The 17,823-nt window shown below is 49.5% G+C and overlaps 1 protein-coding gene and 3 pseudogenes across 1 annotated transcript in view; 2 read left to right on the forward strand and 2 right to left on the reverse strand.

Moving 5' to 3' along the window:
• The window catches only part of HIP1R (huntingtin interacting protein 1 related), a 52,358-nt gene that overhangs the window by 28,019 nt on the left and 6,516 nt on the right, over positions 1 to 17,823 (forward strand). The window contains exons 7-26 of the mRNA XM_066609661.1: positions 963 to 1,024; positions 3,811 to 3,951; positions 4,313 to 4,370; positions 4,741 to 4,816; positions 5,637 to 5,774; positions 6,179 to 6,237; positions 6,846 to 6,918; positions 7,322 to 7,505; positions 8,873 to 8,961; positions 9,223 to 9,339; positions 10,597 to 10,698; positions 11,698 to 11,892; positions 12,292 to 12,439; positions 12,649 to 12,735; positions 13,610 to 13,717; positions 14,024 to 14,160; positions 15,277 to 15,387; positions 15,828 to 15,886; positions 16,896 to 16,926; positions 17,185 to 17,247. Of these exons, the coding sequence (XP_066465758.1) occupies positions 963 to 1,024; positions 3,811 to 3,951; positions 4,313 to 4,370; positions 4,741 to 4,816; positions 5,637 to 5,774; positions 6,179 to 6,237; positions 6,846 to 6,918; positions 7,322 to 7,505; positions 8,873 to 8,961; positions 9,223 to 9,339; positions 10,597 to 10,698; positions 11,698 to 11,892; positions 12,292 to 12,439; positions 12,649 to 12,735; positions 13,610 to 13,717; positions 14,024 to 14,160; positions 15,277 to 15,387; positions 15,828 to 15,886; positions 16,896 to 16,926; positions 17,185 to 17,247 (2,038 nt within the window). The remainder of the gene's footprint in view (positions 1 to 962; positions 1,025 to 3,810; positions 3,952 to 4,312; positions 4,371 to 4,740; positions 4,817 to 5,636; positions 5,775 to 6,178; positions 6,238 to 6,845; positions 6,919 to 7,321; positions 7,506 to 8,872; positions 8,962 to 9,222; positions 9,340 to 10,596; positions 10,699 to 11,697; positions 11,893 to 12,291; positions 12,440 to 12,648; positions 12,736 to 13,609; positions 13,718 to 14,023; positions 14,161 to 15,276; positions 15,388 to 15,827; positions 15,887 to 16,895; positions 16,927 to 17,184; positions 17,248 to 17,823) is intronic.
• Positions 4,929 to 5,051, reverse strand: LOC136634968 (5S ribosomal RNA; annotated as a pseudogene).
• On the reverse strand, positions 5,234 to 5,351 carry LOC136634871 (5S ribosomal RNA; annotated as a pseudogene).
• On the forward strand, positions 7,578 to 7,693 carry LOC136634596 (5S ribosomal RNA; annotated as a pseudogene).

The raw sequence follows: 17,823 nt of genomic DNA on the forward strand, positions 1-17,823 counted from the left end.
CTTCTAGTTACTCGAGATCGTGCACAAAACATAATGCCTGTCTTTGTTCCCTGGGTGTAAACGGACTGCCCAGAGAGTTGAACACACCTCATTAAAAATGCTTTGGCCAAGAGCCCAAGTCACTCCTTGGTTGCTGGCTCTAATGTTTAACCGACCCTGCTGTAGCTGGCTGGATTCTGTGTTTCATAAACTTTTGGTACCCACGGCCCATTTTATTTCTGGATTGAAACTGAAGGCACTGTTTCATCTTATCAGAGAGAGAGAGAGAGAGAGAGAGAGATTTTCTCAGTTGGGTCCCCAAAATAGGCAAGGATTTTTCCTTCCAACAGCAGGATGGTGTGGTTAATATTGACTTCTTGACTTCCTCTCTTTGACCCGGTCAGACCAAAGAAGAGCCCACCTGGATTGGACTCAAGGGGGCCTTACCTAGTCCAGAATCCTATTTCCCCAGTGGCACATCAGCTGTCTCTGGGAAGTCCACCAGCAGGAGATGAAAGCCCTCTCCTGAACCTCATATTTAGAGACACACTTTCCATGAACCTGGAAGGTAGTACAGGGTGGCCCCAAAAAAAAACAGAACCCACAAATCTTTGAATAAAAGTGTTAATTTTAATTTTTCTTTGGGAAGAACATGACTTTTATGCAAAGCGACCAAGATAACTGAAACTTTGGGGAATAATCGTACACAGATTGAAATTTGAGTCCAGTAAGTTTCTTGAAATTTACTGGACCTTTGTAGGATTTAATAAAATTTTTATGGGTTCTGGTTTTTTTGGGTCACCCTGTATATAGCCACTGTGACTAATAGCCACGGATGAACTTGACCTCCCAGAGTTTGTCTCGTCCCCTGTGTGAAAGCCATCTAGGCTAGTGGCCGTGGTCACCGCTGATAGCAGCAGATGTCACGGGTGCATTTGTGAAGGACCATCCTAAGTGATATTGTGTGTCTTTATTTTTCTTAGCTTTCAGCTCACAGTCGAGATGTTTGATTATATGGATTGTGAACTCAGACTGACAGAATCGGGTAAGCTCTCCTCTCCCACATATTCTCCATTGCATTCCCTTTTCAAGTTCTTTGATCCTGTTTATTTCAAGTTCAAGATCCTGTTTATTTTTTGTCCCGTTTTGGCATGTCGGTTGGGCTGTGTTGCTCTCTACCCTTTCCTTGCTGTCCCAGAAACATAGGGACTGTTCCCGGATTTAAGTGGTCAAAGTGCTTTCCAACCTTTAGGACCACCAAGGCAAAAATAGGATTCATTGTGGACCATGTGCCAACACACCCCACACACAAAATACAATTAAATTTGTAACAATTAGCTAGTTAATAGATTTATTATTTATTATAATAAATCTTTTATTATTAATAAATGTGTTGTGCAAGAGGGATCTGAAGGCCTTAGGAGTGGACCTCAACAGGTGGGAAACCCTGGCCTCTGAGCGGCCCGCTTGGAGGCAGTCTGTGCAGCATGGCCTTTCCCAGTTTGAAGAGACACTTGGCCAACAGACTGAGGCAAAGAGGCAAAGAAGGAAGGCCCATAGCCAGGGAGACAGACCAGGGACAGACTGCACTTGCTCCCAGTGTGGAAGGGATTGTCACTCCCGAATCGGCCTTTTCAGCCACACTAGACGCTGTGCCAGAACCACCATCCAGAGCGCGATACCATAGTCTTTCGAGACTGAAGGTTGCCAATAGAACAGAACCTATTTGGTTGCCGGCTGCAGCTGTAGGCGATCTGTTCTCCCCCCCCCCCGGTGGTTCACGGAGTAGCGCTTGCTCGGTGAGGCAGTGGAAGTGACTGAAGGAAATATTTGTTTTTCTGAGACTTTGCAGACCACTTCCCAGGGTCTTGCAGACCACAGGTTGAGAGCCAGTGGGTTAAAGAGAGAATTGGAGGAGTTTGGAAATTGCAGAGGAAATTTCTGTGCCAGATGAACTCAGATTGCACCCAAAGATGTGCCAAATTTAGCAGCCTGTATAAATTATGCACAATTGGTTCTGCTGCTCCTAGCTGGGGGCTGGCAAAGCGGCTGTGTTGTTGAGCCTCATTCCTGAGACCTTATTAGGTGTTTTTCTGAGACGCTCCGTGGCTACAAAGATACGCTTTGTTCTTCAGCGAAGGCCAGGCCTTCGTTCTTCAGGTCTTCCAGGCCAAAGTGGCATCTTGATAGCCACTGATCAGAGCATGGAACCCCCACAGGTACAGGAGGAAGAACAGCAATTGATTTCCCCTCCCTGGATGTCGATGGCTGTCAGCTCTCCAAGTCATCGATGCTCATCTGAGCCAGGACTTTGTCGCCATCGCCGCTCACGGCAGAAATGTTTTGAGTTGAGCCAAAGCCAAAGGAAGGTCCTCGTTGCACTTGAAACAGCCCAACTGCACTGTGTTAGTTGTCAATTCGGACCTTGCCAGGGTCACCTGTGAACCTGGCATTCCTTCTGCTTGTGCACAAGGCTGTTTACACTTTGGGTTAATGATCAAATTCGCCCTTCACGGAAGCTGATTGAGCAAACAAAGGTGGCCTGAGGCTCAGCTGACAACTCAGTCACGGGGCTACCTGTGGTCTGCGGACGCTTTATGTACCAGGAATCCTGTGCCTGTCCTCACCTGGGTTTCAAAAGCGTGAGAACCGAGGAATCAACTGGTTTGGGCTGAATCCAAGCCAATGCTGCTTCCTCCTGCCTCTGGGATATTAATCGCAGAGCACGAGGGAGAGCGCCATCTGCTGTCTGGATTGTTCCCAGCGCTTGCAATAGACAGCTGTCTTCCCCCCTAAGGAGCTACCCCAGTTCCCATCCCTGGCCGCCTTTTAGCAAAACCCACCCTGCTCTGGTGCACTTTTGCACACGCCCGATTCTGACTGTGTCCAACAACCGTTTTGTGTATTCGTCACTTTGTTTGCGGTATAACATTTTTAGATTCATATTTTGCATTGTTAGTCGCCCCGAGTCTAGTTCTGTTGCGGAAAGGTGGGAAATAAAGTTTAATAGTAGTAAATAATACCGCAGGGGTGGCCGGACAAGGGAGTGGTTTGCATGGATTCCAGGAGGTCTGTGGAACTCCTTGCCACAGGATGTGGTGATGGCGTCTAGCCTGGATGCCTTTAAAAGGGGGTTGGACAAGTTTCTGGAGGAAAAATCCATTACGGGGTACAAGCCATGATGTGTATGCGCAACCTCCTGATTTTAGAAATGGGTTATGTCAGAATGCCAGATGCAAGGGAGGGCACCAGGATGCAGGTCTCTTGTTATCTGGTATGCTCCCTGGGGCATTTGGTGGGCCGCTGTGAGATACAGGAAGCTGGACTAGATGGGCCTATGGCCTGATCCAGTGGGGCTGTTCTTATGTTCTTAACTACAATTCCCAGGAGGCCTTGCAGGTCTCTTGTTATCTGGTGTGCTCCCTGGGGCATTTGGTGGGCCGCTGTGAGATACAGGAAGCTGGACTAGATGGGCCTGTGGCCTGATCCAGTGGGGCTGTTCTTATGTTTTTATGTTCTTATGAGGCAGTTTGAAGCATAAAGGGCAGCGGCGGAGGAGGGGTGTAGTCATCTTGAAGGAACAGGAGGCCTTTAATACAGAAACTCCCCCCCCCACACACACACATCCTCCTTTGGCTAACAGAGCAGATGACCTTGGAAGAGTTGCCATTTCTCGGTCTAGCCTACCTTGCAGGGATGTTATGAGCATTGAACAGGCAGGGGAAGACACATGTAGGGCCCTGACCTCCTAGGAGGAAGAGAGAGATAGATATATAATAAGTAAAAATGTGAATGCTTTTTTTGATCCCTTCCTCCACGTCCTCTGCTCAGTTTTCCGACAGCTCAACACCTCCATGGCTGTCTCCCAGATGTCAGCAGTCCAGTGTCGTCTGGCCCCCCTCATCCAGGTCATCCAAGACTGCAGCCACCTCTACCACTACACCGTCAAGCTGATGTTCAAGCTCCACTCGTGTAAGTGACTCGTGGCGAGGGTGGAGGACTTTTGCATGGTTCAAGTGGCGTTGACCACTGGAGGAGCTTGTGCGTGGGGGCCCTTTGATCTGCCCTTTCCTCTGCGGTGAGACCAGAAAAGCCTTCTCGAGAGGGCGAGTGGCGCTCAGAAGGGTTTTGATTCCACCTTCAGACTGAGAGTTTGAATAGGTTTCCGTTTTTGTTTGGAGTCTTTTGAGCAGGATGTCAAAGGCTGGTTCGTTCAGGCTCTGGGCTAAGGAAAGCCTGAACACTGGGGAGGTGATGTTTGAGTCTATCAGCACAGAGCTAGCCTGGCCCATCAGAGGCACTGACTTTCCTTTTGTCTCCTGGTTTGTCTCAGGCCTACCAGCTGATACGCTGCAAGGACATCGGGACCGTTTCCATGAGCAGTTTCGAAGGTAACAGTTGGAAGCGCAAAGTGGGGGTAGGAGTGTGTGTGTGTGTGTCTGGCCTGGATGCCTTTAAAAGGGGGTTGGACAAATTTCTGGAGCAAAAGTCCTCACAGGTTACAATCCGTGATGTGCTTGTACAACCTCCTGATTTTAAAAGTAGGTTGTCTCGGAATGCCAGCTGCAAGGGAGGGCAACAGGATGCAGACTTATAGTTGTTTTTGTACTGCTTTTGTGGGCTTCCCAGAGCCATGTGGTTGGTGGACAGGTTGTCAGGTCAGAAGGGCCTTTGGTCTGATCCAGCTCTCCTCAATGTTCTTAAGATGCACCCCACTGTGCCGTGGGCCCCCCTATTTAAAAGGTCTTCTTTTTCCCATAGCCTCAAAAACTTTTTCAAAAGAGCCTCAGACATGCTGTATTTCAAGCGGCTCATCCAGATTCCGCGGCTGCCCGAGGTACGAACTCTTTGTTTTCCTCCTTCGGCGTTGTAGAACTCTGACCCCAGGCCTACCGTGTGCACAGGGTTTAAATGGTTGGCAACCTTCAGTCTGGAAAGACTATGGTAGAAGCCTACAGCACCCGGTATTCCCAGGCGGTCTCCCATCCAAGTACTAACCAGGCCTGACCCTGCTTAGCTTCCGAGATCAGACAAGATCGGGAGATAGTGTTCAGTATAGGGAGATGGCTGGCAACCTTCAGTCTCGAAAGACTATGGTAGAAGCCTACAGCACCCGGTATTCCCAGGCGGTCCCCCATCCAAGTACGAACCAGGCCTGACCCTGCTTAGCTTCTGAGATCAGACAAGATCAGGAGATAGTGTTCAGTATAGGGAGATGGTTGGCAACCTTCAGTCTCGAAAGACTATGGTGTAAGCCTACAGCACCCAGTATTCCCAGGCGGTCTCCCATCCAAGTACTAACCAGGCCTGACCCTGCTTAGCTTCCGAGATCAGATGAGATCGGGCATGTGCAGGGTAACAGTTGCTGAGGGGTTTAAATGTCAAGTTGGAATTCCTCAGGGCTGATAGCTAAGACCTGTCGTCAATACCAGGAATTAACCCTGGAACATGTGTCAAGGCAGTAATAGTGTCCCAGAGCATGCACAGAGTGCACTGATCTCACAAATGAGCAGGCTCATCTTTAAGCCAAGAGCTTAATTCAGAAATAAGTGTAAGTGAAGCTGCATTTTTGGTTCAGTTTAATGCTCCATCTGGTTTAATTTTTCCTGGACAAACTGTAAATGCTTCTTGTTCCTTTCCATTCCTCTAACTGACAGAACCCCCCTAACTTCCTGCGAGCCTCTGCTCTGGCAGAGCACGTCAAGCCGGTCGTGGTGATCCCAGAGGAAGCCCCGGAGGATGAAGAACCTGAGAACTTGATCGAGATCAGTACGGCTCCTTCGGTGGAACAGCCGGTGAGAAGCTTTTAAAGGAGTCTTTTGATTGGTGTTGGTCAAGGCTGGGAAGAAGACCACTGGGCTCCCCAGACATTGCAGATAGACACATTTTCCTGGCTCACTTCCTGTCAATGGCTACTGGTTACGATGGCTGCGTACAACCTCTGAGTTCAACCGCAACCTCCCTCTGAATACCCGTAGGAAAGGAACGATGGCGGGAGAGAAGGGGTGGGCTTCCCAGGGGCCACTGGATAAAATGAGATGCTACAACAGGTGGGCATCTTTTGGTCTGATCCTGCTGGGATTTTCTTGGCAATCTTCCTCACGGATCCTTTGAAGGTACAGAGTTTACATAGCCCTGCATCTGAGACCTAAATCCTTTCTTGGTCTTCTGATATTCCTTTATTTTTTTCCTTTTGTAGGTTGTGTCTGATATATTTGAGCAGACCTTTGGACCTCCCAATGGTATAAGAGACAACAGGTGAGGTTTTTATCATCAAAAGGGAGTGCGTGTGTGTGAGAGAGAGAGGGGGGAGCCCTTGGTTTCTACAGAGGATAAGTTCCACCACCTCCTGTAGATACCAAAATCCACAGGTGCTGAATTCTGCAGGGGGGCAGTATCACGGAGCCGCAAGAACTTGCCTTCCAGCCTCCTCATAAGTCTTCCCAGACGTGACTAGAAGCCGCTACAGAGACCTTCTGGAGAGGCTGCGACCTCCCTGCACCTCAGAACGCCTCCTGGACAGGACTGGAAGTCGCCGACATGAACTGGAAACGGTTTCTGGTTGTGTCTAGGAGGCCCTTTGAGGCAAGGGCTTGGCGTCTGCGTCTGCTCAAATTCACGGACACCAAGCCTGCAATGTAAGGAGGGCCCACCTAGTTATATATATTTGTATTCCTTCCAGTCATTTGTATTCCAGTCTTGTAAGGCGAGTCACTTGTGTAATCCCATGTTAGTGAGTGGGTAGGTTGAGGCTTCATAGCAGAGGTGGAATTTAATTGGGAGCTCATGCCTGACGTCCTTAACCGCTCCAAACCAGCTCAGGAAGTAACCATTGAACCACCTCCTGCATTTTTAATGATCTCCAGGGACCTTGAGATTGAAAACCTGAAGAAAGAAATTGATTTGCTTCGAGCCGAGCTGGAGAAGATCAAGCTGGAGGTAAGGTCAGGGCTGTGGGCCCCTGCCAGAATTCTGTAGGAGTGCGCCATAGGACACAACCTCCCACCAGTGCTGGATGTTCATTTTTTCTCAAAGCGTGCCTCTGGTACTCACAGCTACTGCCACGAGAACAATTGACAGGGTGGTGGAGATGGCGGCTGAAATTTCTGATGCCGGAGGGGACGGTGGAACGGGGAAACTCTTCAGTGATGGACTTGTTCTCGATTAGCAATGTCACAGCACCTTGTAAATTAGTGTGCATTGCAGAATAGGTTATACTAGATAAAAACTGCAAAATGGTCTCATTCAGGGCTGGCAACACATGGAATGCAGCAGGATTCCCAGCATTCCTTGGGAGGGGAAACCATCTGTGACATTTTGAGCATGTTGCCCTCCCTGCCAGGCTCAAAGGTACATCACCCAGCTGAAGGCTCAGATCAACAGCTTGGAGGCAGAAGTGGAAGAGCAGCGGAAGCAGAAGCAGAAGGCCCTGGTCGACAACGAGCAGCTCCGGGACGAGCTGGAGAGGCTGCAGAAGGGGAAGGCAGAGGGAGACCGGAGCCGCTTGCTTTGTCTGGAAGCAGAGAGTAGGTGGAGCTGTTGGATGGGGATCTAGGTGGCTGTGGGGCTTGTGGGTGCTCAGTCCTCCTCTGCAAAATCCTAGCGACTATTACCCTGCACATGCCCGATCTCGTCTGATCTCGGAAGCTAAGCAGGGTCAGGCCTGGTTAGTACTTGGATGGGAGACTGCCTGGGAATCCCGGCTGCTGTAGGCTTCTACCATAGTCTTTCGAGACTGAAGGTTGCCAACCATCTCCCTACACTGAACACTATCTCCTGATCTTGTCTGATCTCGGAAGCTAAGCAGGGTCAGGCCTGGTTAGTACTTGGATGGGAGACCGCCTGGGAATCCCGGCTGCTGTAGGCTTATACCAGTCTTTCGAGACTGAAGGTTGCCAACCATCTTCCTATACTGAACACTATCTCCCGATCTTGTCTGATCTCGGAAGCTAAGCAGGGTCAGGCCCGGTTAGTACTTGGATGGGAGACTGCCTGGGAATCCCGGCTGCTGTAGGCTTATACCATAGTCTTTCGAGACTGAAGGTTGCCAACCAGCCGAACCAGATCAGGGATGTCAAACCTGTTTCATACAGAGGGGCAAAGTTAGCATTCATGGGGCCTTCTGAGGGCCAGAGAATGACACCGTTAAGCAGGAAGTGACATCATTAAGCAGATGATGACCAGAAATAACCACGAAGAAACTCATTGGCTGCAAAGGACGGAAGAGAAAATGTGCAAATCTTGTTCAACTATCAAGCTGGGGGAGCCTAATTATAACAGGGGAAGCGGATAAATTGCTTCGGGGGGGCCTCATTCAACCTGTGGACCTTACGTTTGACAGTCCTGTCCTAGATCTAGTTCACTGTGCTAGGGAAAACTGAGTTAACCTGAGAGTTTATACATGGAAACGTGTCCTGTACCTCTGAACTTTGACCCTTCTGTGGAATTGCCCTCTGGTGCACAGATCTGACCTTTCCTTTCATGGTTCTTCACCTCTTGAGATGACCTCTCAGAATGCGGCTTCTCCTATTTGTATCTTCAAGTTAGTGTACCTTTCGCGTGGACATTGACATGGTCTCCTTTAGACCACACCTTGCCCATTGTCGCTTCAGAGCATTGGCTTGATATTGCAACATTTGTTTGAGACATTGGCTGCCACAGGCTGTGGTGAAGGCCGCTAGCTTAGACGGAGGAGAGCGGTTTGCTGGGGAAAGGTCCTGGTCAAAGCAGTGATATGCAACCTCCAGGTTTGGAAGTGGCGTCGGAGAACCAGACGGGTGGGAGGGAACCACAAGAGAGGATTGTTGCACACTGTGACCCTTAGCCTGACCTAACAGAGCCAATTCAATAACCTTATGACAAAAGCCACATTGATGTTCTTCCTTTTTCTCAGAGAAGGCCAGCGCCACCGAAATCCGCTACACCAAACTGAAAGAGAAGCACAGCGAGTTGATCAATACTCACGCGGAACTTCTGAGAAAGGTAATGAGGCTGGTGCCTCCACTGGCTTCCATTCAACTTGGACTTGGTTTAGTGTTGAGCTAAACTGCATTAAGTCCTTAGCGGGCTGAGTTTACACCTGGACCAGAGTTCCTTGGCGCCAGGCAGATCTTGTGACCATGTCTCCTCCCCCCTTCCCCCCGCACAGCACAGGAAGTAGGGAAGGAAATCTGGTTTCCATGCATTCCCAAAGACCTTCAAGGCTCACCCAATAAACTTTAAAAAAATATTCTTTGTCCTCAGAACGCGGACACTGCCAAGCAACTGACCGTCACCCAGCAAAGCCAAGAGGAGGTGGCTCGGATCAAAGAGCAGCTGGCCTTCCAGATGGAGCAGGTGAAACGGGAGTTGGAGATGAAGGTAGGCCCTGCAGCAGCCTGGACCGCGTACATCTTGGCTGGGCCCACCACTCTTTCTGGTCCGCTCCCAGCGAAGCCTCGTGCGGATGGCCAAATCTGTTTTAAGTCGCTAACGAGATTTATCTGTTGTTTTTCTGCTGGAGCGTTTAGAAAGACAAAGGAGCATTAACCCTGGTTATGAAGGGCCCAAGTGTGTATTTAAAGCAGTAGCTACTTCCTCTAAAACAGGGGTGCCCACTTGCAGCCCTCGAGGCCTTTCAATGCGGCCCTCAGGGAGCCCCCAGTCTCCAATGAGACTCTGGCCCTCCCGAGATTTGTTGAAGCCCACACTGGCCTGATGCAACTGCTCTCAGCGTGAGGGCAACTGTCTCACCTCTTGCATCAGCTGTGGGATGAGGGCTCCCTCCACTGCTTGCTGTTTCACATCTGTGATGCAGTAGCGGCAGCAAAGGAAAGGCCAGCCTTGCTTTGTGCAAGGCCTTTTATAGGCCTTGAGCTATTGCAAGACCCTCATTCATTCATATAAGTTCATCTTTAATATATTTATTTATGTAAACTTATGTAAACTTATTCAAATTCTAAATGTAAATTAATTATTTCCCCCCCCCCCCCGGCCCCTGACACAGTGTCAGAGAGACGATGTGGCCCTCCTGCCAAAAACGTTGGACACCCCTGCTCTAAAATATGTAGGAGCTGGGAAAAGATGGGGGAGGGGCCCTGTTGTGCATGTAATTTAACACACGGTTCTCAAATGTCTTGGCAGCGGGAGCTGCTCTTTAAAATGACAAGCTATCGTGACCCGCCTAACTTTACGAGGCTTTTGAAAAAGGGGATCTGGAAAGAAATCGTATTTTATTTATTTATTTGCAAGTAATATTTTATTGATTAATATTTTTGTCATGAGGTAGCCCTAATGAATACCCTCAAGGCTTGAGGGGCTGAGTTTTGTGACCCCAGCCTTCTGTGACCTGCCCCCACTACTTGTTGCTGATGGATGTGGGGAAAAACACAGCAGAGAAAAAGGCATTCAGGCATTGATCTCCCTATATTTATACAAGCTTGCAAATTGCAGGGCACTCAGCAGCTATCTGATTTTTTAATAGTCTCAATAGGGCTTGAGGCAACTAATTATCTGATCTTTCCATCGCCCTGTTTTCATTGGAGACTCTGTAGGACCACAAGAAATCGGGTCCCGACCCCCAGTTTGAGAAATGCTGATTTTAACGTGTCTGTTCTGATTCTTGATGTCCCTGTGCAGCTGGAAGATCAGACGCTGCAGATGGAGCAGGTGAAGAGGGAGCTGGGGGCGAAGGAAGGAGAGCTGGCACAGCTCCAAGAATCGCTGAGTCAATCCAAGCAGGTACGTGTGCCCACTTCCAAGGTGTGTGGTGGTGGGGAGGCCATGCTGTGGCACCATCCAGTTGATGGCACCACAGCCATGCTCTTGCACCTCTTCATTTTGGTGGGGCTTTCTGGTATGGTTCGGCCCTGTGGGGTTCAGATCTGTCACCATTAGACTTGCTTCTGACACACACCCAGAACTGGGCACCTGTTACACCTCCCTAGCCATCCTACATAAGAACAGCCCCAGCTATTTTGCTATGAAAGGAAGAAAAGGTACAAAAATTAAAAGGAAATCAGCAATTAAAGCTTCCCTGGATGAAAAGTATAGGGAAGCACCAGTTAAGAACATAAGAGCAGCCCCACTGGATCAGGCCATAGGCCCATCTAGTCCAGCTTCCTGTATCTCACAGTGGCCCACCAAATGCCCCAGGGAGCACACCAGATAACAAGAGACCTGCAAGGCCTCCTGGGATTTGTAGTTAATAACATAAGAACAGCCCCACTGGATCAGGCCATAGGCCCATCTAGTCCAGCTTCCTGGATCTCACAGCGGCCCACCAAATGCCCCAGGGAGCACCCCAGATAACAAGAGACCTCATCCTGGTGCCCTCCCTTGCATCTGGCATTCTGACATAGCCCATTTCTAAAATCAGGAGGTTGCGCATACACATCATGGCTTGTAATCCGTAATGGATTTTTCCTCACGCTTTGGGCACTTCTTAATGCTGTGATCCTCAAGTCGTCTTGCTGTTTCAGCTGTCATAAATAGTTCCTTGTCCTCCACTCCCCAAACACCGAGCTGAATTGCTACAAACCCCCACCTCTTCCAAGTGTCCTAGGGGCAGATGCTTTGGGGGGAGAAGGAAGCTCACTCCTAGGTTCCAAACCCTCCCTGGTTTCCACCTGGATTAAACGACTCTGCAAAGGGGGTGCTGGGGGAGCAAAAAGCCTCAGCGGTGGGGCAGCTCAGCAGTCAGAAAGACCCGTTTTTCCTTCCTGCTACGTCAATGAACAGGTTGGCTCCAGCCTCAACTCCCAGCTGGAAACCCTCCAGGTTGAGAAAGACTCGCTGCGAAAATCGGTCAGCGAGAAGGAGTGCGAGCTCATCTCCACCAGAGGCCTGATCCAGGAGAAGGAGCTGCTGTTGAGCCAGGAAGCCGAGAGGAGGGCGAAGGAAGTCCAGGAGCTCCAAGCGAAACTCATGGAGAAGGTACTCCTGGGGTTACGGAGCACGTGAAGCCAGCAGTCTGTGTCCTGCAAAGGCTGCAGGGGCAGCGGGGGGCTGGGCGAGTGGGGTGGGGGAACAGTGTAAGCAGCTGGAGCAAAGGTGGGAGGGGGGCTGTTGACAGTTCCATAACTACCTCTTACCTGGACCAGATTGCAAAGAAAGGGGGGGGGGAGATCCTGAATAGAATCAGACCAAAGGAGGCCTAGCTCATCCCGGCTCTGAGAAGCCACAAGCGGGAGGCAAAGGCCTCCCCTTCTCCTGCAACCAATTCTCAGAGGCTGGCCTCCCCTTGTAGCCTGTAGCCATCGCAACTAGCAGCTGTGATAGGAAGTGATCCCAGGAAGATGTGTTAATCCCGAGCCCTTTGGGTCCGCCCCACAGAAAAGCCAGGAGCAGGGCCTGCAACAGAAGCTCCTGGATGACCAGTTCAGCATCCTGCAGGGGACCGTGAAGGAGGCAGAGAACATCATCCAGGACGCCGTTGCCAAGTTGGACGACCCCTTGCACATCCGGTGCACTAGTTCACCCGGTAGGTCGAGAGGGGTTCACAACCTGGATTGCATCCGCCTGGCTTTTATTACCTACTTCGAACAGAGCAAGTTTCTGTCCCTTATGGCAGCACCGGGAACTCCTGCCTGGGTGTTCTCGGCCACCAAGTCTACCCTTCGAGAGAAATGGGTGAGAAACGTGGGCCTTCCTTCCCTTGATAGCCGTTTCCCCCTCTCTCTGTCTCTGCAGATTACCTCATCAGCCGCGCACAGGCAGCTCTGGAGTCGGTGACGGCTGTGGAGAGCGGACACGGGCGTTATGTGACAAACATGGCAGGTAAAGGCCGCTGGGTGCGTCCCTACAGTTCTCCTGGCTAGAGTACAGGTGCTGCCTTGGGCAAGCGGGAAGCAGTGTCCTCTTTCCCAAGGTTCTGCCGCCTCGGAAGATGTCCTCTTCCAAGGCTCCCCAGGGAGGTTGCACTTTTGACAGCTCGCCAAAACTCCTGTTTAATCCTTGCACGATTCACTAATAAAGTTGAAGCGGGGCCCGAGCAAACAGTTTTGGAAGTGGGCAGGCTCCAGCCTGCGATTTTTTCTATGTGCAAAGCGAAACACGAGGATCAGACCTTCTGCTTTTGCACATTTATATAACGCTGTCAGTAGTGCACAGCGGTTTACGACAGACGAGAAGGCAAGGCCCCTGCCCCAAGAAGCTCACAGTCCAGAAACAGGTGCAAGGGAGACAACGGGAGCAATGGTGACCCACCTTGCATGGCCTCGCAACTCATCAGTGCGTGACCCACACTTTGGGAAAGGATGTGCTAGAGGAAGCTGGCCTACTACAGTCGTTGGCAACCTTCAGTCTCAAAAGACTCTGGTATCGCGCTCTGAATGGTGGTTCTGGAACAGCGTCTAGTGTGGCTGAAAAGGCCGATTCGGGAGTGACAATCCCTTCCGCACTGGGAGCAAGTGCAGTCTGTCCCTGGTTTGTCTCCCTGGCTGTGGGCCTTCCTTCTTTGCCTCTTAGCCTCAGACTGTTGGCCAAGTGTCTCTTCAAACTGGGAAAGGGGTGGCTATGCATTTATTTAATGTATGTGCTCAACTACCGAGCTAGAGCTCCCCTCCCTGAATTTTATGCCTCCTTGTGGCGTGTAGTAGTAGATGATCCCACCTCTGCCTGCTGATGCCCAGTCATCTCTTTTGTTTTCTAGATGCCACTGGATTGGTGACTGCTCTAGCCCAGTTTGCCCACCTGACCGCGGATGCCATAGTCAATGGCAGTGCCACGTCCCATTTGGCACCCACGGACCACGCCGACAGTGAGTAGCTTTATAAGCAAAGCATTGCTTGACAAAGTGGAATGCACAGCTTCACGGGGGTGGGGAGGGAGCAGAAGAGGGTCCTCCTCTTGTTGCTTTCCAGTAGAACTTTTAAGCCTGACTAGAGCTGGTCAACACATAACTGTCAGGTTCGGGTCTCTGTGCCACTATGACGATCGAATGACACTCAACATCCAGGGCAGGGGGTGCCGACTCTGCAAGTGTTTGTTCCTGGGCCTCCAGCCGCCCTTCCTAGATTCTGCTTCTCTCCTGCAGTCTTCGGCCTTTTCTTTCCTCTCCTGCCAGAACTGATTGAAACGTGCAGGGACTGCGGGCAGCAAAGCCTGGACTATTTGAACAAGCTGAAAGACAAGCAGCTTCTTCACCAAGCAGATCCGGCAGACGTGAGGAAGACACTGCAAGGGCTTCTTCAGCTGGGACAGGTAGAGTCGGAGCCAAGCAATGGGTTGATAGCAGCTAGTCTGTGGGGAATGCTGTAGGGCAGGAGTTGCCAAACTTTTGAGCACCAGGATCCAGTTTTTAAAACAACACTCCGTCGGGACCCAGGTTTACCAGACTTTTTACAAGGAGATCTCGAAAGAAGTAATATTTTATTTATTTATAAGTAATAATAATCAGACCTTCAGACTTTCTCTTATTTACACTTGCTTGCAAACTACAGGAACTCATCTCCTTGCAGGGGCAGTTAGCAGCTACCTTGCAAACTGCAGGAGCTGAGCTCTGTGCAGCGTAATTGGCAGCTACAGTATCTGATTTTGGAATAGCCTCGGGGCTTGAAGGAATTAGTTACCTGATCTTTCCATCACCCTTTGGCAACCTAGGAAAAGTCAGCTCACGACCCACCAGTGGATCCCGACCCACGGTTTGGGAACCATAGTGGGGGACAGGCTGTAGAGAACCTTGTTTGCACTCTGAAAGTCTCACGTTTGATCCCCGGCATCTCCACTTTGAAGGATCTCATGTAGCAGGTGATGGGAGAGGAAGACCTTGGTCTAAAGTCTTCAAGAGTCATGGCCAGTTGGAGTCCATCGTGCTAGGCAAGGCAGACTGATGGTCTAACTTGATTTGGAGCAGCTTTGTAAATACAAATCTAGCCAGCAGACACAAGTAAATTCCCTTCTGCTCAGGAACCCAGAGACCTCTGGAAGAGGAAGGACATTGCATACTTTCTGGAGGAATCAACTAAAAGTCACTTGGAATCCAGTCCCAAGTCCAGGGCAAGGATCTTAGGAAGGGCCTTGGTCCTGAGGTCACACAGCCAGTCAGTTTGCAGCTAAGCTTGACGAATTAATAGTCCAAGTTGGTATAGAGCATCTTCACAGGTCTTGAGTTGTATGTCTCTTGCCTCTCCTGGCAGTGAGCAGGTGACAAAATTATGACATTGATCCTCTCCTCAGTGGACCAGCTCGGGGGTGTAAAATCCACATGCGATCTGTGTTTTGGTTTCCTTTGGGGGCTGATCTCCCCAAAAGGAAACATTTAAAGACTTCTCCTTTTGAAGTGCATGTTAAAGGCTGTTCTCCTTTTGCTTTTGCCAGGCCCTGAGGCCCCAAAGTTTAGATATCCGGCAGGAGGAACTGGGCGACATGGTTGACAAAGAGATGGCTTCCACCTCTGCTGCAATTGAAGACGCAGTCAGGCGGATAGAGGTGAGATGGGGAACTTGGTTGGTTCTCGCCCCCCCATTGCCTCCTTAGTCCCCAAAAGTCCATGTAAATGGAGACAAATGAAAGCAGTTCCTTGCATGATGTGTCATTAATGGGTGGAATTTGCTGCCACGAAATCTGGTGGCATTTGGCTTGTGTAGCTTTAAAAGGGGGATGCATAGACGGGGGGTTTATCAGTGATTATTAGTCACGATAGCTAAATATTCAGAGGCAGTATCCCACTAAATGGCAGTTTTTTTTGGGGGGGGGGGGCTTCTACCTTCATGCCTTGCTAGGGACTGAAATTGGGGTAGTGGACCTAGTGGTGAACTGAGCTTAGCAGGGGGTCATCAATAAGCCAGTAGACCTGCTGTACAAAATCTGAAGGCAGATATCAATTACTGCTTTACAATATTTACCTTTTGTTTTGTTTTCTTCTGCAGGAAATGATGAACCAGGCCAGAATGGAAAGCTCCGGTGTGAAACTGGAAGTTAATGAAAGGTGAGCTCTTGGGAGCGGGTGAGGGAAAGACACTTCAGATCCTTGTGGGTGCCTTCACCTTATATACATTTCATATAGGAACGTGGGAAGGGCCCTTTAGCACACTTGCTTTGCATACAGATTCCATCTCATACAGACTGCTCTTTATTGGAAACATTTAAAATTGCATGTCTAATCCCTGCTTGCTTGGTGTCCTCAGGCAAGTCCTGTAGAACTCAAGAGGTTAATCCCACCATAGGAGTGGCTGTTTTTTTTTTACCCCCTATGTATCTTCTTTGAGGCCAAATGAACATAAGAATGTAAGAACAGTCCCACTGGATTAGGCCATAGGCCCATCTAGTCCAGCTTCCTGTATCTCACAGCGGCCCACCAAATGCCCCTGAGAGCACACCAGATAACAAGAAGACCTGCAAGGCATTCTGGGAATTGTAGTTAAGAACATAAGAACAGCCCCACTGGATCAGGCCACAGGCCCATCTAGTCCAGCTTCCTGTATCTCACAGCGGCCCACCAAATGCCCCAGGGAGCACACCAGATAACAAGAGACCTGCATCCTTGTGCCTTCCCCTGCATCTGGCATTCTGACATAGCCCATTTCTAAAATCAGGAGGTTGCACATACACATCATGGCTTGTACCCCGTAATGGATTTTTCCTCCAGAAACTTGTCCAATCCCCTTTTAAAGGTGTCCAGGTCAGTCGCCATCACCACATCCTGCAGTAGTTGCAGGGCTGTTTTGATACCTCTGTGTATATTCTCGGGAAGATAGTACTGACACCTGATGGCAGAATAGAACAATTACAACCAGCAAATGGAGGGAGGGTATCCAATCCTCCACATGTACTCCAAATTTTATTGAGCATACTGTGAGAAAGTGTTTGGTTCTTTGGAAGAAGCCTGACTGTGACAGTGGTTTGGTTGGTTGAAGGTCTTACATAACTTACATAACACGAGGCCCCCATCAACTCAGCTTTAAGCATTCCTTTTCCCTCCCTTTGTTTTTCTGCAGAATACTGAACTCCTGCACGGACTTGATGAAGGTGGGTTCTTTTGTAATTAATTAAAGCCCATGATAAGCACATGGAAATCCAGCTACTGCCAGATGGTTGTGGGGGGCGGGGAGGTATTCAGGATTTGTCTGGTTAATCAGAACCCTGGATAAGCAGAGCAAGCTTTTGCATAAGGTTACCAAGGGGTTGCCAGACACTTCGAAGGAGGGATGGGGGCTGTATTATACAGCAAGTCTTAAAATACAAAAGGTATGAACAGAATGGTTCCATCCCATTTGTCTGTTTTAGGCAATCAGGCTTCTTGTGAAGACATCTACACATTTGCAGAAGGAGATTGTAGAGAGTGGAAGGGTAAGGCTGCCTTTTTTTTTTTTTTTAAGAGGACATCATATACTTTTGCTGCTAAGGAACTTGGGAGATCTTGGCTACATCTGCCTTTAGGAGGTCAAACCTTTGGCTGTTTTCCTTCTTCTGCTACGTATGTACTTAAATTATGAACCTTCAAACCTGTCTCCTTTTAAGGCCTTTTAAAATCAGGACAGTTTAATGATGGGACAAGATGGACCTCTGGTTGGATTCAGTAGCACAGTGACTTCCTCTTGACCATGTCTTGTTCTCCTTCTGTGTACTTCTAACTCCTACTAATAAACTTTTTTTTTTATTCTGCCATTTTACCTGCCTAATACTGGTCTCAAGTTCATGCTGGAGGGAGTTGGTTTGCCTAGTTGTTCCAAACCCACCAGCCCTCTGCTACTGTCTGATTTTAAGGAGATCCATGGACATTATTGGGTTAGATTGATTTGCTGTATTCTTTGTGCAGCCACATACACTACCATCACTCCCCCCTTGTCTTGAAATAAGGGGCAGGGTCTTCCTAGCTCAGAGGGCCTAGTTCCAATTCCGTGAAGAATTGTATTGGCAACCTTC

The sequence above is a fragment of the Tiliqua scincoides genome, chromosome 14, assembly GCF_035046505.1.
Source record: "Tiliqua scincoides isolate rTilSci1 chromosome 14, rTilSci1.hap2, whole genome shotgun sequence".
NCBI classification, from domain to species: domain Eukaryota; kingdom Metazoa; phylum Chordata; class Lepidosauria; order Squamata; family Scincidae; genus Tiliqua; species Tiliqua scincoides.